Below are 23728 nucleotides of genomic sequence, written 5' to 3'. Positions count from 1 at the left end.
TCTTTGGATAAGATAAAAATCTTTATTTACAATGATTTGGATTAAAATATGTTAAAAAGCACAGAAAACAAAAGGATGAGTTCTGGTGTTAAAAAAAAAATGAAGAGAACCAGATGATGATATGATGTTCAAAAACTGAAAAGCAATTGGAGTCAGCCATAGAGACCTAAGACGTGGGGAACACACGGGGAACAGGTACACCAACCTTCCTGGGTCCTCTGCCTCTGCTGATTATGTTTCACAAATTAATAAGCAGCTCAGGAATATCCAAATTATAGTCTTACTCTAGTTGTTTCACACAATGATAGTCTTTTATTTAATAATGCAAAATCAGAAAAGAGATTGCTTCCATTCAGAAAGTATAGTAGGCAAATTCTTTGCTCAAAGGAGCTGGTGATTGGAGGAGCAGACAGATCTTGGAAAGCACTCTGAAATACAGGCAACATTCTCTTGGAAGCTGACACTTAAAGCCATATTTTATCCCTTTTTATGTACAGGGAAAGTTCTTTGGACCCCAGTGAAGAATAAGTAAAGGCAGCTTCTTAATCCATAGGCCAAAGTAGCACATTTCTGCTTCTCCTTTCAGTTCAGAGCCAGGTTTTCTGATGATTCATTAGGAGTCTTTAGTAAGCAACTCTAGAAATACATCATTAGGGAAAAGAAGACTCCAGTACTTACGATACACAAGACCGTTGCTAAGGAGAAACCCTGGAAGCTCAGTGATCTTGCCTATAGATGCCACATCATGATGGCTTTTGAGATCTTTGTACATTCAAGCTGGTTTAGTTTTGTATCCTGTAAGCGTTTTCAAAAGGCTGTGTTGTGTAGCAAAAGGCCAGGAGTGAGTTCCTACACGGAGGATGTCCCACAGGTGAAGCTTGAGGGCGCCTTCCTCCTCCTTCCCACCAGTAGGTGTCTTGAGCCTTTGTAGATCTGATAATAACAATGGTGGATGTCTCTCTGAGGGGTCTGGATATGCCGAGCTTTTTTCAGTTCTCTGCAATCAACGGAGACAGGCATGGGTAAAGTCTTCCCTAGTGAGAGGGAGTATTTATAGTCATAGCTAATTTCTCTTGTTATTTCAGTTTTACAGGATCAAGCCTGAGCTGTATGCAGAATGGCACCATCAATTCTTATGATCTTTACTATCATTTAAAAGGTTGATACATGTATGGTTCATAAATCACCTTTAAAGTTAGAATTCTAGGTGAACAACTCTTTAGGCAAAATATAAGAACCATGGGGCAACAAACTACAGATCTTATTGAAACACAGTTACTCATTTGTATCTGCTATATACATATTACAAATATATATTCAGTGGTTGTTTTCATTCACCAGTGGCAGAGATGAATCAATTCAGCAGAAATCATAAATCCTTCAAAGCATGAACTACTAAATATCTAGTCCTTTATAGAGCAAGTTTACTACCCCTTGATCTAGACAACTTCAAGATGCCATTAGCCTCATCTATATGATGGGTGCCCATCAACTGTCATTTGTATTGAACAATGGCAGTCACTTGTAGCTCCAGCCTAGCCTCACAGAGTATGTACACATCTTCACGGACAATTTACATTCCTATGAGTGAATATATATATATATATATATATATATATATATNTGTGTGTGTGTGTGTGTGTGTGTGTGTGTGTTGTAGTTTATTACCTGAAACAAAGAAACTCAAAAAGAGCAAAAGAATATGAAGTGGTTTATTGGGAATAGCCAATTACTTCACTAAAGGCTGAGAGTCTCTGCAGCTCAAAATCAAAACATAAGTTTGGTGACTGTTCAGGTTTTCAAGCTAGTCCTTCTAGGATGGACTTTGTAGCTAAACAAAATTGAACATTTCAGCAAGTTTTAAGAAAGGACCATATTTCATTTCCTTTTATTTTCAATAGTGCACGTATACAAAAATAAACTAAGAATTCCTTCAAAAGCTTATGTAAAAATCATTGTCTGACCTCTTCCAACCACACCCACACTATTTCCCATTTGTCTAATGAAGAAATAAACAAATGAATACAAACCTACATCCAAGGGAGATGAATCAGATTGCCTTTTCTAGGGAAAACATATAATCCTCTAAGCATGTGAGCAGGATAGGATGCCTGCCTCCTGTCTCTGCAACTTGGTGCTTTCTGAAGTAGGTCTCCACTTACCAAAGTATCATAAAACAGATCTCTATTTAGCTAAGACTAGCTTAGGTGATCACCAGTTACTTTGATACCTGCTGTCCCTCAGAATCCAAGGACTTGCTTATTGCTGGTGTTGTATACCTCCCTTTTGCTTCCTTTGCATTACCTGGAATTCTTTCAAAGCTGTCCAATCACAGAGCTGCAGAATCCCATGCCAGAAATAAAGCACACTGCCAGGCTTCCTGTGGGCAAAGCCTATGTCTGATGATGTAGAATAAGCAATAAGCTTGACTCTATAAAGACACATTAGTCCAGTCAGACCACTGGGAGTGGTTCAAACAGATCCTTTTTTGACTCCAACAACCAACTGTACCTTTTCAGTATGGCTGTCTTGGATTTCTCCAAATTCAGTAGTTTCTGGAGTTCATCGGTCTTCTCCAAGAAAGGCCAGAGAATTCGACTTCTGGCCAGAGCTGCTGCAGATGGTCTCTCCTTTGGAGCTGGGTGGATCATGTTCTGAAGACAGAGTTAGGACCATTGAAGAAAACAGTTTTAATTCTGGAATTATCTTCCCATTCAAGGCCACTTCAGCTCAATATCTACCAGTAGGTTTTGTAAAACTGCTTGACCTCAGTGGAACATTGTTCTACCTTGAACAGAAAGTGGAACATGTCTGGTAACACTGGTTGTCTGTACCTATGACGTGGATTTCCACTACATTGTACTTTTGTTGTTGTTGTTGTTAATCTCTTAGTGACCATAAAATACTTAAAAGTCTCTTATGTGTTGCCTGAAGAGCCATTTGGCTTTCAACCTTTTAATTCAGTAGAAGATATACTCTTTCATCTACTTTCTCTGATGCTTCAATAACACTTGAGAAAAACTGTCCAAGTCTACCCAGCACGTCTCTACCATTTTCAGCTATGGGAAACGCTTGAGTAAATGCAGACTACCATTATTCTAACGCTAAGTTGCTTACACTTTTAAAGACACCCTTTAGGTGATTCTTTTAGAAAACTGTGTCATTGACGACAGTGCAGACTCTGAAGTTGGAGGGGAAAGACAAGGTTTGATTTAGAATGGCAAATTATTAACTGAATACAAGAGCTCCTCTGCTGCAGAAAGATGTGCCACCTGCTATTCTATGGGGTTATTAAGAAGAACAAATAAAAAGTGTTCACATCAGTGTATTATGGAAGTTAAGTTTTCCGAAGAAATTTCATTCTGTCTTATCTGAACTTCTACATCCTTCCTCCTCTCGTTCATGCACGATCCCAACCAAGTTCATATTTACCTAACCCCTTCCCCCCACCACCATGCCTGTCTTCACTGACATTTCATCTGCATTTCATCTCAGAAGATGTTTCACCTTGAGTAGACCATAAAAGTCATCTGAGAGCTCTTGGAAAATCTCTGGGAAGTTCCCTTTGCGGATATGATGCCACATGTCACCATTGATGGGCAATGATTCTGCTCCTGCAGCCACTGCAATTGTTAATCCTAAGGCAAATATGTCTGCTTTGGGAAGGTATTGGTAATTCTACAAAACAGAAGACAGGAAGACCAGTTAGTCTGCCAAAGATAGTGAGTCTAAAATGTGCTTGGCAGAGGTCTGAATCTTATGAGCCTATCGCTTTCAGCTGCTTCTGGACCTACAGTTATATTTACTGTAGTTGCTGGGTTATGCCTGAGAAGCTAAAGGAAACAAACAAACCTTAACAATATTTCTGTGCCCCAAGAGACCATGGCAGGATGTCTGCATCATTTTTTTCTGTCAGATTCTAAGAGGCATGAATATATAATTAGCTGATCACAAGAAAATACTTTTTTCCCTAAGTATTACCCAGAAAGAAGTTATAGTCTAGCTAGGTCAGACTTAACAGAAAGCCAAGATGATGGGAAGAGACTACCAGTCATTTTAGTGATAAGAGCTGGTGGGCTATCAGGAAGGTAACATGATAAAGACAAAGATGACCATGAAGAGATGGTTTCCTTCCTACTATGCAACCCACGAGGCTAAGAATTCTAAGAAATACTAGAAACAGTGAGGGATCTTTAGAAAGAACTATGTAAATATTGATTCATTGTTGATGAAGACAGCATTCCTATGCATTTTGGGAATTTCATTACTGTGTTTGGTCTGAATGTAAATGAGACTTCGATTTGAGTTACAAATGCATACTCTTCATTTGGGGCACCATGAGCCTTCATTTGAGAGTAAAAACAGTTGAATTAATTATAGAATTCATTGAACAGCTGTAGCACCAGCTACTTGGGAAGCTAAGATAAGGGGACAACAGATTTGCAGCAGCCATATTGAATAACACAGCAAGATTCTCTCTCAAAAAAAAATTAAAATTAAAAAGCAAGCCCACCCTCACCCTGTTTCCCTAATTTATACCTCTTGCAAGATCTCATTAGCCAGGAAACGAGTATCTCCTTCTTCCACTTTAGGTTTGCTGATTGATGTCGCGTGGCCCAGGTCACCTTTTAAAAGAGAGAGAAAGGGTGTTTTTACGAATATGTCTTTCTTGGAGTTGGAGTAAATATAGTTATCAGTTTATTGATAAAGTGATATACTGATGGAATAGAAAAGAAGACTCACCAATTTTATACATCACACTGGCATTGAGAAACCAGTCAGCTTCACTTTCAGCCTCGTCTGGGCCTACAGGAGAGTCACTCTGCATCTTATGACAAATGAAGATGTTACCTCAAAAAATATAGAGTACACATAAGGAATGATTCCTGGGCTCCCACCCCATAAAGCAGCCTTTCATGGCCATGACATTCCAGCTTCTCTCCTTTGGTATGGTTGCAAAATAACTACTAACCTTTTAATTTTATTTTTTTTTCTACATGGTCTCCCTCCTTCCCTTTCTCCCTCCCTCCTTCCTGTTCCCTCTCTCCCTCTCCATCTGTCTTTGTCTCACTGTGTACTTCTGAGGAGCCTGAAACTCATAATGTAGATGGTCTTGAACACACAAAAACTGTTCTGCATCTACCTCTTGGGTACACATACCCAGCTCTGTAACTTCTTACATTGGATCAAAACAGCCAGTAATGGATTAACATGTGTTTAAGATGAACCACCCTCATACAATCCCCATCCTCTGGAGAGCATGGTTACATGCTGACTCAAAATAAACAAAACCCACAAAATAATAACTTCTCCTTAGGTTTCATAAGTGATAAACACACTCACTCTGTTCACCCTGCGCACAGATGACTTAGAAAAGCACAGTACTAGTTACAACACAATCAGAATATGGCCAACATGTGGTAAATTAAATGTCTAGTTTAATACTTTTGCTCTACATGAAAAATTGTCTTTTTTTCCCCTTGTATACCCTAGCTCAAGGAGATAACAATTAAAGATACTTGAATTTGTTATGAAAAGAAATGGAAGAAAGTGATTCTTATAGACAGTACTGTCTTTGAGATTGAAGGTATACAGGGGTGGATTTTCAGGATGGTCTATAAAAGACAAAATATGGCAGGAATATAGATGGAAAAATACTAACTGGGTTTGATGTCCAGGTGTACCATGCCAGAGTTGTGGATGTACTTAAGTCCCAAGGAAATCTGTAGAAGGATGTCTTTGAGTTTGGGCTCTTGGAAGTGATTATTGGACGCAGTGTTTTCAGATATAGCAGCTTGCAGGCTCCCACCTGGGGAGAAATTGTGGATACCACCACAATAGATAAACAAAACAAGTGTGAAAATGCACAGGAAATGATTATCAGAGACTTGAACACATCCAATTTGTTAAGGGTCAGGGCAGAGCATTCAATATCAGCCCTACAATGAAGCCATAGATGCTGTGATTTCAGGAATTTGAAAGCAAAATACAATTATAGTTTCTCAGTATGTGGCCCTACTGCCTCAGGTATGTGATTACCTAACATTTTAAGAATTTTACTTAATTATTAACCACATGACAATCAAGCCAACTTGGGTAGTTTTTAGATTCATAATCAATCCTATGTCAATGTCAGACTAATAATTATAGAACATTAGTAACTTCAGTGTGACCCTTATTTCATTAATGATAGATCATAAAATTAGAAATGTAAAGGTTGACTCAGAAATTTTAAAAGCTCTTATTATGCCTGAATCCTCTATTTTCACACTGTCTGTAGACTGTCTTGATTTATCTTTGTCATCAGTATAAAACTGAAGTTCTGAGTTCACGCCATGCCTGGGCTTAAACACCCACACTCAGGTGTTAGAATGTTTCTCAATACTTCTTTTCATTCAAGTTCACTGACAAGGTCTCAAAATTTGAGTCTGTACCTGGTTTAACAGAAAGATCTAAAATAATAAAGTCTGAAAGACGTCTGTACTTAGAAAAAAAAAGTGTCCCTGCAAACCTTAAAGGCCAGTTTGTCATGCTAAAATATTCACATTCTGTAAGAAAATTCCACTTCCTTGTAAGGAAAGCAAACATTTTCAATTTTGTTTTAAAAATAGAAAGGAAGTGCCTGTGGAACTGGATCTGTAGGTGAAGCTACTACAGATCAACAAAGAGGAGGGGGCTCCATCCCAGGAAAACTCTCCAGGCTGCACCCAGCCAGGGTACTCCTAAGAGGCAAGAGCCACATCTAATGCTCGCTTCTCTTCTGAAAGAACCGGTGTATAGGCCGTAGGTTTCCGAGTTGGATGTTTACCCTGGCAACAGGGAAATGAGTAAGCAAGGACCTCTGTCAGAACACGGTCCAAGACAAATCCTGTGAGAATTGTGAGTGCGTCTGATGTGTCACATTATTTAAATAAGTAGAATCAGAGGTTGGCTTTATGGAATTTCAATGGCAGAAGATACCAGGGATACAAATATTGTCATTACAGAGAGAAAAATAGTCTGACCCAGAATCAGTTGAACTCCTGGGGGCTGTTGAATCTATTGGAGACCTTTTAGTTGTCTAGACTGATCCTGAAGTGCCTCTCAAGGCATTTTGACAAAGATCAGGAAAAAGAGGACATCTGATTGGCTCAGGCTGAAGAGGGACAACAGGGGAAATTATATGGCAGTGGGTCTCTAGTAATAGGCATCTAATATACATTTGTAAGACTCTAAATCACACGACTACCTCACAACTGTACAGGCCCCAGTCTGGCTGCATTGGTGGGCTAGGAGATGAGTGTGGGAAGCCCTGGGATGAAAAGATGGAAATAAGAAGGAAGGAAACTTCGGGGGTGAAGCTGAGGAGGGAAGAAGAATGAGGACTTGGACAGGCTCCACATGTAAGAATTAAATTTCGAAATCAGTTACACATCAATGAGTGAGCACTCTGTGAGGGCAATGGGCCAGGATGATGAAGCAAGAATTCCCTGCAACCTGTAACCTACCACATCTAGTCTGACAACACTGACTGGACTTTAAAGTCCTGGATAGTATCCCTACCTTTTATCTTGCTGATAATATTTCCTACTATGGGAATTGCTACATAGTGGTTTTCCTACTTTGTCAGGTCAGAGCACTCTCCGTACTTTACCTTTAGCCTGCCTGATGCCCCATCAATTGGATGTCTTCCCTCTGATTTCCTGAACTATAGTAATTCTTCTGCAAATCTAATTCAAGTCTTGCCTTCTTTATGAAATTTGGGGCTACTCTATTTTTATTAGCATATGCTAATATTTGGCAAATGTTATTGTTAGATGCCAAATCAATTCTGTAATAAATACTACCATCCATTTATGTACTAATTTTGAGTGACATTCCAGTAATTAATTATATAGCTGGTGAACATCAGAGTTGGGCTATAAAACCAGGTCTTTCCAGTTTTAATAACTAGGCCCCTTTGAGTACCCCATCATATTTCTCTGACTGCTTCCTTATCTATGATTGTACCAGATAGCTTTGCACCAGATTTCTGTTATGTAGTTCTTCTAACAGAAAGAGTAGAGCAAGGCACTTTGAAGGACATATCCATCTATTTCTCTAGCTAGAGTTTAGTAGACTATCAGCTATAGAGAGGTATTCAAATGCCCAAATGAAGTAAAGGATGATTATAATAAGAACAATTTCCTTGTCTTTCTGGTTTTGAAATTCTTAGAGCTTTTCATTTGGCTCTGCATCATATTAACATTTTACTTTGTGAGTTAATTTTTTCTATTTCATACTTTGTGCTAGTAGCAAGACTAAATCATGGAAATCAAACCAATTTTCCTCCTAGAAAAAGGAGTTGGAAAGGAAAGATGATTAAGAAAGGTCTCAATCATACGTACAAAGGACTCCACCTCCCAGAGGACTATTAGAACAAAAGGAGAGGGTGGCGTGGGTTTAGAGGGAAGATAAAAAGAACTAGAGGTTAAGGCCAAAGGGAAATGTTAGCTACAAGGAAACAGTAAGAGAAGTGCCACAGTGCTGTCTTGTATGGGTGCATGCCATTCCCTGACCTTTCATGACATTAGTTACCGCCTACCAGTTCATCCACTCATTCCTTAACGGAGAAGCTCTGTCACGGGTCACTACATGCCAAAGCCAGGCTGGACCACTCTATGAGGGCCTGTGGGTTTGCACCAAAAGTACTGGAAGGCACACTACACTATTAGAGACAGTAAGGATGGCTCTGGGGAGGAGGATTTTCAAATATTCTCCAATCAGAATATGTATTGTTACCCCTAAAATCAGTGCAGATATTACTCAATTTATTAGAAACAAAACAAACAAATAAACAAAAAAAACCTACCGAGTTTGGTCACAGCACCCACCTCATACCTGTGGTGAGGACAATTAGGCTCAAAGATCTGAAGCAGCAAGAGACATGAAGGACCCCTTTACTCAGAAGTCCATAGTAAAATAGGCAGAATTGGCAGTTTTTACCAAACCAACTATAACTAGAAACCTTTATTCCAACCTGGGTATCCCTAAGTGGCTTTTATATCAGCTACACTAGCTTTGTATAACACACACTCAACTACTCTTCAATTCCATTCTTAATCTCTGCTTCCAGGCACAAACATGTTCAGTAGGACTTATATGTAAAACCTTAAACTGTCAGGAGGCACATTTATATCTGAAGATTTAAAAAGTTCATCCTTTGTATGAGTCCACATACTTACCATTGCAGTATTCATTTTGAATGACCACATGATCGTTTTCTATCCATGATGAATAGTAGCGTACCACATGGGGATGATGGCCAAGCACTGCATGAGCATAAACTTCATGCAAATCCAATCTCCCAGGGGACAGAAAAGCATTTGGAAAATTAATTGAAATAATATACATTAAAATGTTTTCTTAAAAGGGAAACATGAGAGGCATTACAAATAAAATATTTTTCTAGGGCCTGTTGCATGCTTAGTATTTTATCTATTCAGTCTTTATAGATTCTTGAAAGATACATTGGAAAATATGGTGAGAGTGACTGGCCCAAGGTGAAACTGGTAATAGTAGCTCTAAGAACAGAACCTTGGTCAACCTGGTACCAAAGTCCATGTTTTATACATTGAACATGGCATATATAGTGGTGCTTCGTGTGCTTACTGTCTCAATAGCACATATGCTTTAGGTCTTATACTACTGTAAAACAGTGAAAAGGCCTTAATAGGTATAACAAGAAAGCCATCACACACTTGATTGTGGATATTTGTATGGGCCTATATTCTCTCTAAAGGCTACATAGTCATTATAGTATTATTAACTCAATCAGATGAGGTCATGGGGAAAGTTTTGGGAAGGAGATGCATTGTGCAAAAGAAAAGCAAACTCTGTTCTTGATTGATATCAATATAAAAACAAAAAGACTGTAATTTCTGGCTTTCACATGGTCAGTATAAATGAAAGGAGTTCACGAAAGCATTGATTCAATCAGAAAATGCTGGTTTTCCTAATGATCAAGGGGGAACTGGACAGTTAGTTCTAGATGTTAGATATAAACATTACTAATAGCTTTTCCTTTGCATACAGTATCAATCTTTACTAATGAATTAATTAGTAGTACATGTTCTGGTTAGTTTTATTGTCAACTTGATTCAAACTGGAGCCACGTAGGAAGAGGAAATGTCAAGTGAGGGATTGTGTAAATCGGATGGGCCTATAGCCATGTCTACAAGAGATTGTCTTGCTTAATATTTGGTGTGAGAGTGCCCAGCCCAGTGTAGGAGGTTCCAACTTTAGACAAGCGTAAGAAGCAGGCTCAGCATGAGCTAGGGAGCAGGCCAGTAAGCAGTGTCCCTCTATAGTTTTTGTCTCTGTTCCTATTTGAGTTCCTGCCCTGACTTCCTTTCCACAATGGACTGGGACCAGGAAGCAAAACATTAAATAAACCCTTTTCTCCTCAAGTAGCTTTTTATCACAGTTGCAGAGAGTAAGCTAAAAGGGTACAAAACAGAGTTAAAAGACTTGAGAGGATTTCCTGCCGACAATATTTCAGATGAACTTAAATAGGTACCAGGAGACCATTCCATAATTCAATTCATTAGAATGGCAGTAAGACCAGTAGACAGAAAAGCCAAGAAATTAAAACAGCAGCAGCATGCTGGTTGGGTAGTACATGCTTTTAATGCCAGTGGAGACAAACAGATCTCTGAGGTCAAGGCCAACCTGCTTTACTAGCGGGTTCTAGGCTAGCAAAAGTTACATGGTGAGACCCTATAACTACAAACAACAACATGATCTGAAATCATCATGTTCTCTCTTAGGAAATGCAATTGGTGTTCTGGACAACTTGGTAAAGCTATGAATATAAAATGACAGCCAATGGTAAGGATACATTTAAAAACAAGCAAATGGTGTGTATTCATTGATACTGGTGTTCTTTTAAAAACTACTTGGAGAATCAATAAATTACCAAATCCAAGCCTGTTCATCCAATACTTTTCAAAGGTACTCACTCATTTGACAATCCTGAAAAGGACTTTGCAGAGCGCTTTATTGCATAAATGCATCCATCCAGCCTCTTAATGCACTTGTAGACTGTCCCAAATTCTCCAACCCCAATTTTTTCTACCTCGAAGAATTCTTTTTCATAGCGGGAAGCCATATTAGTTTCTTGTAGAATACTTCTCTAAAATATTTAAAGAGAAGAGAGAGAATAACTCTTCCTATATACTGTGAGCAATAAAATAGAGCTATATTGCATTTCCTAAATTGCTTTTTAAAATGTGAGGAAAGGCAATGGGTTCATAGCAGAAGAGTTTTCCAATGGCTGGCCATACATATGTCCTTTGTAGCCTTACTTACAAGTCAGTGCTGCCCCTGATCACTTTTTTTTTTTTTTAATGTTCTTTCCTCCATCTGGTCAGACTGTTCTGATGGGGGAGACCCATCACCTTCTGAAACTCAAGCTTCTGAAAGCCAGAGCTACTGTCCTCAGCTAGAGGACTAACAAGAAACAGGTGAAGCATGTTCCAAGGCCTGAATGCTGTATTTGCACCTCGTGTTGAGTAGATTTTCTTATTTCAATTTGTTTTCACAGACGTCTTATTCTGGGAAACAAAATTGTTGAATGAATTAATCCGTCACATGAGCTCAGAAATAACTCCCCCTAGTGGCCAGCTGGTAGTGTCGGCTAGTAAATCAACTCAGGAAAATCACTCAACGCAGCGGTTTCTGTTTATAACATGAAATTCATAGCAATGACTCCTCAAGTACATTAATATGTCACAATATACAGCATTTTTATAACATATCATTGTATTTGTGTTTATGTATGTTGATATGTGTTATATATATCAATATATCACAGTTATCGTAGTATAATGTCAACACTTGGGAATTTTACAGTCTATTATTATGATCAAAATATCTATAACTATACATAAATTTAAGATGATTTATCTCTTCAGTGTCATCTTTTTTTAATGTCCCAATTACCAAGAATGATTTTCATCTAACTTTAGCAAATTAAAAAGAAAGAAAGAAAGAAAAGAAAGAACACAGCTATTCCTAGATGATTTTTACATGCAATTCCAATCAGTCCTTATCAGCAAGACCTGTAATTTTCTTTGCCCTTAAGCAATCCTAATCTCTGATTCTTCCATATTGGGATTTGCCTCCACTACCAACTCTCTTTCCAACTATTCTAGTAATAACACTTTTGCAAAATGATCCACAGAATTAAAACCCTAGTTGTTTGCTGTGAGAGAGTTAAACTCTCTGAAAACAGACGCAAAGCCTTCTTAGCAATTGAGTGCTCTGGCCACCCTCTTTTTAGCTCAAACATGCTAGCCCTCTTCCAGCCACTCACCCACCCAACCCACCCTCTCACCCAGACCCCATCCCCCTGTTTTTAGAGAATTATACACTAGTTCTTTTCTTTGCCTAGTATTATCTGTACACATACATCTGTTCTATTTTGCTTTCTTTTTAAAAAAATTTTACTAGATATTTTCTTTATATACATTTCAAATTTCAAATGCTATCCCGAAAGTTCCCTATACCCTCCCCCTGCCCTGCTCTCCTACCCACCCACTCCCACTTCTTGGCCCTGGCATTCCCCTGTACTGCGGCATATAAAGTTTGCAATACCAAAGGGCTTCTCTTCCCAGTGGTGGCCAACTACGCCATCTTCTGCTACATATGCAGCTAGAGACACGAGCTCTGGGGGTACTGGTTAGTTCATATTGTTGTTCCACCTATAGGGCTGCAGACCCCTTCAGCTCCTTGGGTGCTTTCTCTATCTTCTCCATTGGGGGCCCTGTGTTCCATCTTATAGATGACTGTGAGCATCCACTTCTGTATTTGCTAGGCACTGGCATAGCCTCATACAAGACAGTTATAACAGGGTCCCTTCATCAAAATCTTGCTGGCATATGCAATAGTGTCTGGGTTTGGTGGCTGATTATAGGATGGATCCCCAGGTGGGGTAATCTCTGGATAGTCCATCCTTTTTGTCTTAGCTACAAACTTTGTCTCTGCAACTCCTTTCATGAGTATTTTGTTCTCTATTCTAAGGAGGGACAAAGTATCCACCCATTGGTCTTCCCTCTTCTTGATTTTCTTGTGTTTTACAAATTGTATCTTGGGTGTTCTATGTTTCTTGGATAATATCCACTTATCAGTGAGTGCATATCTAATGACTTCTTTTGTTATTGGGTTACCTCACTTAGGATAATATTCTCCAGATCCATCCATTTGTCCAAGAATTTCATAAATTCATTGTTTTTAATACCTGAGTAGTACTCCATTGTGTAAATGTACCACATTTTCTGTATCCATTCTTCTGTTGAGGGACATCTGGGTTCTTTCCAGCTTCTGGCTATTCTATTTTGCTTTCTATAGGGATTGTTTACCACCCTTGTTGATCTTAAATCTATGCATCCATTCAACACACCACACGTAAGGACATGCAGATTCACATATGGAAAGGGGTAGGAAGCAGAGAGATAGAGAGCAAGAGAAACAGCAGAGAGAGGCAGGCAGAATGAATAGAATGAGATGTCTGTTGTAACAGTTGGACCAAGAGACCACGCTCACCTTAGCAGGCAGCCACTGTACTGATTTGCTTTCCTCTTCTCCAGTTTCCTCACTAAAAAAGAAAAAGGGTAGAGCAAGGGTGATTGGAAATTAATTGACACTGAGGCTGGTGTGATACATTCTGCTGATGTAAGCAAATAATTCCTTCCCTCTCCACTTTACATTAGGGAATAGAAATAATGCAGGATAAGAATGGGGCATCAGGAGACACCATGAACTGCACCTAGGTATGTGGGTATCTCGTGAGGGGAAAGGCTCCAGAAGACAATATGTAAGCTAAGACCCAAGAAGGAATGGGAACTGAATGAGGAAAGAAATGGAGATTTCAGGCAAGTAGATGACCCATATTAAGACAGTGGTTCTCAGCCTTCCTGACGCTGTGACTTTTAACACAGTTCCTCATGCTGTGGTGACCCTCAACCATAAAATCATTTTCTTTTAAAAAAAAAAACCTGGGGCTGGTGAGATGGCTCAGCAGGTAAGAGCATTGACTGCTCTTCCCAAGGTCCTGAGTTCAAATCCCAGCAACCACATGGTGGTTCACAACCACCCATAAATAAGATCTGATGCCCTCTTCTGGTATGTCTGAAGACAGCTACAGTGTACTTATGTATAATAATAAATAAATCTTTGAGCCTGAGCAAGCGGGGCCCAACAACCACATGAAGGCTCACAAACATCTGTACAGCTACAGTGTACTCATACATAAAATAAAGTAAATAAATCTTTAAAAAAAACCTGATTTGTTTTATTTATATGTATGAATATTTTGCCTGAATATGTTTGTGTACCACATGATTTCCTGGTACTCGTTAGGCCAGAAGAGGATGTTGGATACCCTGACACTGAAGTTTCTGATGGTTTTGTGAGCTACCATGCAGGTCCTGGGAATGGAACCCCAGGTCTTCTGCAAGAGCAGCAAGCGCTCTTAATCTCAGAGCCATTTCTCCAGCTCTCATAAAAATTATTTTAATGGCTACTCCATAACTTTAATTTTTATACTATTATGAATCATAATGTAAATATCTGATATGAAAGATATCTGTTATGTGATCCCTATGAAAGGGTCATATGACCCACAAGTTGAGAACCCCTGTGCTAAGAACTGGAAACAAAGCTGGGCGTAGTGGTGCACACCTTTAATCCTAGCACTTGGGATTTCTGAGTTCGAGGCCAGCCTTGTCTACAAAGTGAGTTCCAGGACAGCCAGGGCTATATGGAGAAACCCTGTCTCAAAAAACAAAACAAACAAAAAACCCAAACAAACAAGGGAGAAAACAGAAGAGACGGTAGGTGCTGTTATCCTCCAAAAGGAACCAGCCAAAGCTGAGATGTGAAACCATACTGTGTTCCTCAATTCACAAAAAAACTTGGATTTGAAACCAAGTCTGACCTCAAGCCATTTTTTGATTTATAGCCACAATATGCTCTCCTGTTAACACTGGCCTCCCTAGAACCCAACTTTGAATTCAGTACGCAGACAGAAATTGAGTATAGCAGAAATAAATTTGCCCAAGAGGTTTCCAATTATTTTATAATAAGAAATGATTGACAAACATTCTCCTTTGTGTGAGTCATTTTCTGGGTCTTTAGAGAAGATTTCAGTGGGCACACCAGACAGTTTTCTTTTAGAGGAGTACAGGGGAGAAACTCATGACTGTGAGCGTCCACTTCTGTGTTTGCCAGGCACTGGCATTACCCTGATACTTCTTAAAGTGACAACACAGTGAAGATGGGAGGTTATCCTGTCCTGAGCACTAAATGGTGCCACTGCAGTATCTCTTCATTAATCCAAATTATCTATCTTTTCCTGCTGCCTCCACTGAGCTGAGTGGGTAGTAATATTGCAAAGGTTTATAAAGATGCCTAACAAGTGAAACACCAATAGGATTCTTAGTAGCCAAAGTAGATTGGATAGGCTTGTGTTTAGGTATTGAATGCTTATATGGAGCAAAACCTTGTCTGGCCATAAAGCTTTATAGTACATAGCCACACATTCCAAAGAAACAGCACAGTACATTAAATGCTCTGCAAAGCTCAGACAGTGAGCTGTGCATTTATTTTGCTGAGTATGTATGAACATAAATGGCTTCCCTATTTTAGAACTGTTTCCATTGTGTAAAACAAAATGTCAAAGTAAACCAGTAAAGAAATAATCCACAAATTGGGACAGAAAAGTTAGATGACTCAGTAGGCCAAGGCACTTGCCAACAAGCCTGTGGATCTGGGTTCAAGCCCTGGGATCCACATGGTAGACGAATAGGAACGGTTCCCCTAAGTTGTCCCCTAACCTCCAGTCATGTGCCAGGGACTGTGCATTTACACACACACACACACACACAAAGGAACACAGTAAAGAGAGATACAGAGGGAGAAATGTAACAAAGGTAGTTAATGCCACCAGGTAACACAAGCAACCCTTATTTAGGTGACTTTTACCATTCTGTGGCAATTGGGGGAAATAGGGTGCTTTGACTTTTCTTTTTTTCTTTTTTTTAAGTGCCTTTGAAAGCAAGCAGCACTATCTTTGCCCCCTCTTCATTCCATTTTCTATCACCTACAGAAAAGTTCAAACGACCACCCTGTAGCTCCCAATATCACCAGGTATCACAGGCCAAATTCAAAGCTGCAATATACCGTTTAAAATACGAATGCCTTTGCTAGTCTCATTGTAACTAAAAGAAATCCATGGACTTTGGTCTCTAGCACATTCAGCTGTCTACTGAAAGTCAGATCTATTTCTTGTTCTGCCAAACTCCTATCCAAAAGCTCCTTGCAGTGCACATCAGAATAGAAAGGTGCCAGAGTCCTGTGTGCACACTGTTGTAGGGATGAGGGGCTTGTACTTCAGCTTCATTCAAGTGGAGTTCTTACTCCTAACCTTACTCTTAACTAAGCACTTGCCCAAAGGAGTTCTCAGAAATTGAGAGAACTGTACACTTACAGATAGTCTCTGGTCTTCCTCTTGCCCTTTGATTGAAGGAGTAATTTTCTGTAGGTCTCCGGAGTGAACGGATTGATATTGACCAGAGACAAAGAGGTCTTCTCATCCATAAGGGGAGCAGGTGTGAGCCTCATATGTCTAGAGCTTCGGGAGGAGAGCTTCTCTAGCAGAGAAATCTCTGGCTGACCCAGCAAATTCTAGGTGAGGATGACAAACAGCAAGTCAGAATAGGGCTTTAAGAAGTAAAAGGAAGTTTCACATCAACTAGCTAGTTCATATGTGGACCAACAGATGCCATTGCTAAAAGACTGTGTGGCTCAATGAGAACTAGTTGCACCATACCTAGTGCTCTTATTTTACCCATACAGAATTCTAGACTCATTCTTGAATCCACACAAGAATCAGTGCTTTTGTTAAGCTCCACCCCTTCTTCCAAGCAGTTTTCCCAATTGTGAAACCAATTCTAAGTCCTAGCTTTCAAAAATGAGGACATTGCATCTAGGTGGACAAAAATGATTCTGTAGATGCCCCCATCCTCCTGTTCTTAGATATTCTCTCTCTGTCTCAATAGTAATCCCAGTGTTTGTACCTACGTGATGACAGGTGCTTGATTAGATACTGATGGGTACAATGGATACAGTCTGGCTCTTAATGAGCACACCATTTGTCAATCAGTGCATCAGTGTGTTTGAATTAATAACTTTGTAAGAGCTATATTTCATAGACTTTCTAAACATGAAAATCAGAGCTCTCAAATTTACTCAAAACACCACATAAAATGAGAAGAACCCCATGAAGGGAAATAAGGATTTAAAAATAATAGTCTACATATATACATTCCTAAATATATAAATACAGCATGCCCAGTCCTATAATGTTACTAGTATGTAGTATATGATTTTAGGTTGACCACTTGGTATTCCCTGGGGTACACCATATCTTTTCAGCATCTTTTAGTTGCCTGTAGTTCTTTGCCTACGGTAAGGAAAAATGGGGTCAGAAGCCATTAATTTGAGAGAGAGCAAGGGGCAGGAGAGGGAGGTGCAGAGGTGGTGGGGTGGAGGAATGGGAAAGGGAAACAATGTAACCATGTTAAACTTTTAATCAAAGAAAAATGATTATAAAAATAAACAAAGAAAGAAATAGGTCATTCTCTATTAAAACAGTGGCCCCAGGAACCAAAGGGTAGACGTAGAAATGAAAGAGCAGAAGAATTACAAAGAGTTTTAACTAAATGCAGCCCAACCATCAGCATTTTACAGAGCTATAACTTAATATAAACGATCATGTCTGTGTAGCATGAGTGGCAGACATAGTTGCAGATGTTTAAAAGCACAAGGTCTCTCATCCCTTAGACTATATATTCTAGAGTAGTTCAATGGTATTCTAGGGTGGTTCAGCTCAGTAGAGGAGTTCAAGTATATTAGCCCCAAGAATGGGTAAATATGCCAGGAAATAGAAGAAAACCACTCCATGTATCCATGCAGATGATAAAGCCCTCCAAAACTGTTTTACACTAGGCTGAGTGGATCATTAAACAACCATAGCTCTAAAAATGATATAGTCTAAAATAATCATGCAAGATTTCAGGGCTTTGATGTGGCTATAACCAGCCACCAATATATCCTACAATGAAGACTTACTAATCCAACTGAATCTAGACTTAACCAGGGTTTAACCAACTGCCAAGTTCAAAGACAAAGTATTCTGAAAGATCAGGATCCCTTAGACCTAAGTGTCAGGATCTGGAGAAGCACCCATGCTGTAGTTCTGCAAGCACACAGTAGCAAACATATGGTCAAGATGGAACTTTACAGTATGTTCATTGTGCTTGGGGTTGCTATTAAGGAACCCTACCATTTTGATGGGCTCTGCCTATGACTTTTCACTGTAAAATCAGAAGCCAAACCATCATCTGACTCATTAAGTAATGTGAGTCTTCAAACTGTTAGATTTAATGTTTACTAAATGATTGAGATGAGCAGAAATGAACAATGCTGTGGAGCATACAAATTTGCATATGTTTTATAGGTGAAGAAAATATGCTATTAGCATAGTCAAGGACTTTATATAGAGGTCTGGCATTTCTCTTAGAGTTCAGAGTGAATAATCCCAGGACTGTGTTCAAAACCCACAGTGACAAAGTTATTGTTTTCTGGTGAGTTTATCATGGAAAAGGACTGTGGTTTTAAAATAAGCAAAAACTATAGTACATAATGATGTGTCTCCATTACCAGTATGATTTTGGGAAAAAAACTCAGGGTTATACTCGACCATTAGATCAAGAAATGTTGTTTTCTAATGCCAAGTAAAATGAATCCTTCACACATGACCTGGAGGGTGTAGTTCTGCATATCTGTAGTGCTGCAAAGAATTCTTTTGCCATATTTTAAGAAAAAATAAAAAGAGCCTATGAAATTTTCAGATAAAAACATGGGAAATTTCATATCATGGCAGATGTCAGCCAATGGGATTTGTAATCTCCTCTTGTGATATAGTGGAAGGTACTGTTAATATCCGTTATGAAAAAAAGCTTTGCTTGGAAGTACAGCAGACTAAAAAGCAGTAGAAAGGAGTGTAGATGAATGCCTAGTGAAAACTCTGGATGGATGACTAAGGGAGATGTGGGGGCAGCTCCTTGACTTCCGAAGATAGTAAGAAGGCAGCCTCCTATCAAGATGGAGTTATATTATTTGGAATTTGCTAACTCAGAGATCAAATAAGTGTTGGAATCTAGAATCTATAACGTTGCAATACTGTCTAAAGATGGTTTTCTAGTATTCAGTGATTCTTGTTTGCACCTCTTGGAAAAAAGCTGCAAGAAGCCAACTTTCCTTTCCTGTGCATCAGCAGCAATGTCTTCAGCAAAGCTCCACTAGCTGCCACCCTGATCTGTCACCATGGTCTGCTCTCATCCTGGTTCAAATGTATCATTGTGGAGTAGGGATTTTTCCCTGTTGTATTTCCACCTACCTCTCCATGCTCTCTTCTCTACCTGTTCCTCATCTTGGCATAATTGAAGATCTCTAACTATAGCAACTCTCTTCTCATACCAGTACTCGAAACACGTGACCTAATCCCCACCAATGCCTTCACTGGTTTCCTAAATGCCACAGATGGCCAAAAGGGGATCCTGGCTTCAGTTGTTTTCCCTTTGTCCTACTTAGCCATTTATTTATTCGACTTATTCCCCCAAACTTGCATATCCTCAGTGTCTCCCATCTTAATTCAAGATTCCACCTATTCAATCAAGCAAGAAGGCTCACCATCATCTTAGATCTCTCTTTTCTCTGCTACACCTCCATCAAGTTATTGCTAGTTCCCAAACATCTCTCAACCTGAGGCCTGTTCACCCCTCTCCTCATTCAGGCCTTTTTCTGCTCCCAACAAAATCCTTGTGAGTACTCCTCCATATCAAAACTTTTTTCTGGTCTAGTCCACTCTGTACATAAAACCCTGACTTTTTAAAAATATCCCTTCTCAAAGCCATTGAATGGTTAATTCAACACTTTCAAACTAGAAGGTTCTTTCCTGCCTACCCTGCCTCTCTTTTACAGAGACTTCTGCTCCACTAAATATAACACAGCTTCCCTTCATGGATGTCTCGTCCTTTGAGGGTCTCCTTCCCTTCTTTACTTGCCTAACTCCAGTTCATACTTAAGTATTTTCTCAGCTAGTACTTCCTTTAACAAACCTTCCCCACTGTTGTGAAATTTAATTCCCAGTTACTGTTCCCCATACCCTGCTATTCTTCCACATCGCATTATCTCAGCATTTATTACTGCTTTGGTTGATTTCTAATTGGGGGCACTTGCTGAGGAAATTAAATGATGTCTTCTAGCAGAGGGTCTGCTAACACAGAGCATGTTGTGGATGATGTTATGAATGAAATGCATATGCAAGCATATCACATGTCCTGCCTGCATACTTCCACTCAAAGCCCATTCTCCATCATCTATCAACATTCTGCCAACTCTCATTGCTGTTTACTTGCTCCCTCACCTTTCCATCTTTCCTCATCATCCCACTGAGTCAGTCTGCACAGAAAACTTTCAAATACCACCCTGCCCATCTCCTGATAAACTGTAAACTGATTGGAAACGGAGATTGTGTCCTGTGTTAATAACCCACAGTGGATTCTTAAGAAGGAGGAGGAGGGGGAAGAGAAAGAAGAGGAAGAAGAGGAGGAAGGAGAAGGGGGTTAATCATTTGGTTGGTATTAGAACACTGAAATACCTTCTGATGGACACCAAAACCTCTTCATCTATAGTTCAGACAAGAAGCCTAGGATTCCCTGTCAGACATACTATGGCTCTCAGCAGGCACTCCAGAGCCCTGCTGACAGAGACTGTCTGTGGGCAGGATCACACATATTATAATGATCTTAAGCACCTCAAGCTGAGCTGGCAGAGAGTTGAGCTACTATTCACCCTAGGGAACCATACACCATGGCATCAGAATCTGCTACATGGAGCCATCCCCAAGCCTTGGCCTCAATAAACGAGCAATGCAGTGCAGCATAAGTAAAGTAATATGTGAACTATAAGCAACCAGTGCTTAATTGCTGACACTTTAAATTCTTTTTAAAAAAGATTTATTTATTTATTATATATAAGTACACTGTAGCTGTCTTCAGACACACCAGAAGAGGGCATCAGATCTTATTACAGATGATTGTGAGCCACCATGTGGTTGCTGGGATTTGAACTCAGGACTTCTGGAAGAGCAGTCAGTGCTCTTAACCACTGAGCCATCTCTCCAGCCCCCTCTTTAAATTCTTAAAGAAGTGCTGCTTTGTTTAAGTATATTAGAGGTGCCAGTACTGCACTTGGCCAAAAGCAGAGGGGACTCTGTGCTGGGGAGAACAGCAACAGCAGATATGAGTGTGTGCTGATGGTGATCATTTCTATTAGAAAATATTAGTAAACAATTACCCAGAAACACAGCCACCTAGCATAATGGAAAGGAAAGTAGACTGAATAAAAAAGATTAGGTATCTGGTCTTTTCCCTAACAGTAGCTGAGGTCAGACTCATGGAAATTGGTTTTCTTATAAGCAAAGTACACAGGATGCCTGGACTTCTGCATTTCTTGAAGTTCCAATATACTTTAAGATCTTTTCAACTAAGATATATGTGCAGCCAATACCAAATAGTTACTGGTTGAGGGAAACAAGCAGGTAGACACTTCGTTCTGTTTCATCATGACTTTAAACTAGCCTTCATTTCCACTAACAAATAGGGAATTGAAGATATATCTAGTCTGTAAGGCAAGTTCATTGCATATATGTAAATGACAAAACCCTCTTCTCCCATCAGCTGACCCTTAGGAGAACAGATCCCAGAGACCTGGTCCCTCCTCTCCAGGGTTTACTCACTTTGGGAGTGGAGAAGTTGGTAGGGACTGGCAGCTTGCTCTTGCTGTATAATATTGGTGTCTCTGGGCATTTGGGAAGGCCTGAAACTGATTTCCAAAGATCAGGACCTGGACTTTCCTTGTCTCTGCTCAGAGAAGTATGAAGTTCATCTCTGGTAGGAGGCATCGGACCCTCCAACTCCTCACTTTCTTCCCTCCCAGGCTTTTGGTTCTGGGCCCCTCCGATGTCTTGTGCAGTCATCTGCCCTTCACTCTCAGTATCTTCTTCACAAAAGGAGAAGTTTAATTTCTTGTTCAGTCCCTGGTCAGTCTCTGTGTCAGCCATCTCAGTGCAGACAAGGAGGTCTCGGAGTGGAAAACACTATAAATCTATAGAGGTAAGGAGAAGAAGAAGAAGAAAAAAACCAAAAACCCAACCAGTTGCACAATGTCTGCTTGCCCTCCCCTCTACCCACCAACAGCTGTGAGACAGGCTGTGGATTTTTTCCCCTTAAGTACCATACTTCTAAGGCCTCAGCATATCCTTATTTCCATTCTGATTAAGGAAATCTCCAGCAACTCTCCAAGCAATTATATCCAGGCCCTCTAAGAACTCTCCTGATGTCCCACAGAGTCTCCCAGTGGCCAATCGCTGTGACACACTACTAAGATGGTTGGCTTCCTTTAATTTACGAAAAGTGTCCATTAGCCAATTGGGAAGCAAGTTCATTATCAGCAGGAAATTATTTTCTACCCTTTCACATCTGTGGTGCATATGCACAATCTGTCCTCCGTCATGCCACACCTACCTCTCAGCTAATAGCAGCATGCCAGTAGTATTTAGCAGTGCTTACTGAGTCTTAGACTTACAACTGCTTCCCCTTCATCTTCCATTCTCCCTCTCCCCACTGGTCCCTTCACAGCCGTTCCCACTTCTTCCCATCTCTAGCAGGAACTCATGGAGAGAGCAACCTAAATGAAAACCGAGGAGTGAGAAATCCTAGCCTCAGCTAAAGGCTTCCTCCTGAGGCAGCGCTTTGGCAGGTGGCCCACTAATGACCTTTCCTTTGTCTTCCTCGCCCCCACCCCCTCACACTGTTCCAGGTACTTGAACAGGCAGTGAGCGGAATAACCCTCTCCGAATGTGAAAACTCAGTGCCCACCTTTATCAGAGGCTCAGCATTCCACGGGTGGCCATAAAAAAACCATCCAAGGGAAAGGAAGGCACAGGTTACCAACAAAGAAGTCACCGTCAGCTGAGTTTCTGAGCCCAGGAGCAGGTTCTTGGTTACAAGCCAGTGAACCAGGTGATCTGATCCCTTCCCCACAGCCTCCGAGTAGGTCAGTTCTCCCTTCCTCGTGTCACATCACTTGCCACTTCTTCTCCGGGCCAGCCGGTTGTTGGCCTTGCTCCCAACAGAATAGAGTCTGACATAAAACACCAAGTGTATCCTGGACCTGGAGGCGGGGCTTAGCTAGCGCTGATTGGGTGGGTGCTTCCCAGGTAAATCAGATGATCATTGCTTACCACTGTGCCCCGCCTTTCCTCTCTCCCTGTTAGACTTCTTAATTACAAATATAATAAGTGACTTATGGCTAAATTGTTTGCCTGGGGAGGGAACTGTGTCGAGATCTTGTGTTGCCAATGGCAATTCTATTAGACTCTAACTCTACACTCTTCTCCACCACTTGTCAGTTCCATGATATTCTGGGGTAGAAATGCATGAGAACTGAACAGCCGCTGGTTCCCCGCGACCCAAGGAGCGCCCTAGAGTTTCGAGTCTTGCCTCTGCCTGGGGCCTCACCACTTCCAGGGTCAGTTATACTTTGCTCTCCATTCTTTGCCCCCTCATGCTCTGGAGCAGCC

At 40.3% G+C, this 23728-nt stretch overlaps 1 protein-coding gene across 1 annotated transcript; it reads right to left on the bottom strand.

Annotated features, from left to right (window-relative positions):
- Positions 1-23348, bottom strand: Wee2 (WEE1 homolog 2). Its single transcript, XM_021165612.1, has 12 exons — positions 23025-23348; positions 21884-22251; positions 16508-16704; positions 13564-13615; positions 10980-11152; positions 9204-9322; positions 5663-5809; positions 4744-4851; positions 4540-4625; positions 3508-3678; positions 2512-2654; positions 1-997 (listed from the first exon to the last, which is right to left on the bottom strand). Exons 2-12 carry the CDS (start codon positions 22205-22207, stop codon positions 850-852), a joined length of 1668 nt encoding a protein of 555 aa, XP_021021271.1. The 5' UTR covers positions 22208-22251; positions 23025-23348; the 3' UTR covers positions 1-849.
- Between the last annotated feature and the right edge of the window lie 380 nt (positions 23349-23728).

The sequence above is a fragment of the Mus caroli genome, chromosome 6, assembly GCF_900094665.2.
Source record: "Mus caroli chromosome 6, CAROLI_EIJ_v1.1, whole genome shotgun sequence".
Lineage (NCBI taxonomy): Eukaryota > Metazoa > Chordata > Mammalia > Rodentia > Muridae > Mus > Mus caroli.
The sequence above is the reverse complement of the archived record's forward strand: the minus strand, read 5'-3'. Positions and strand labels throughout refer to the sequence as shown.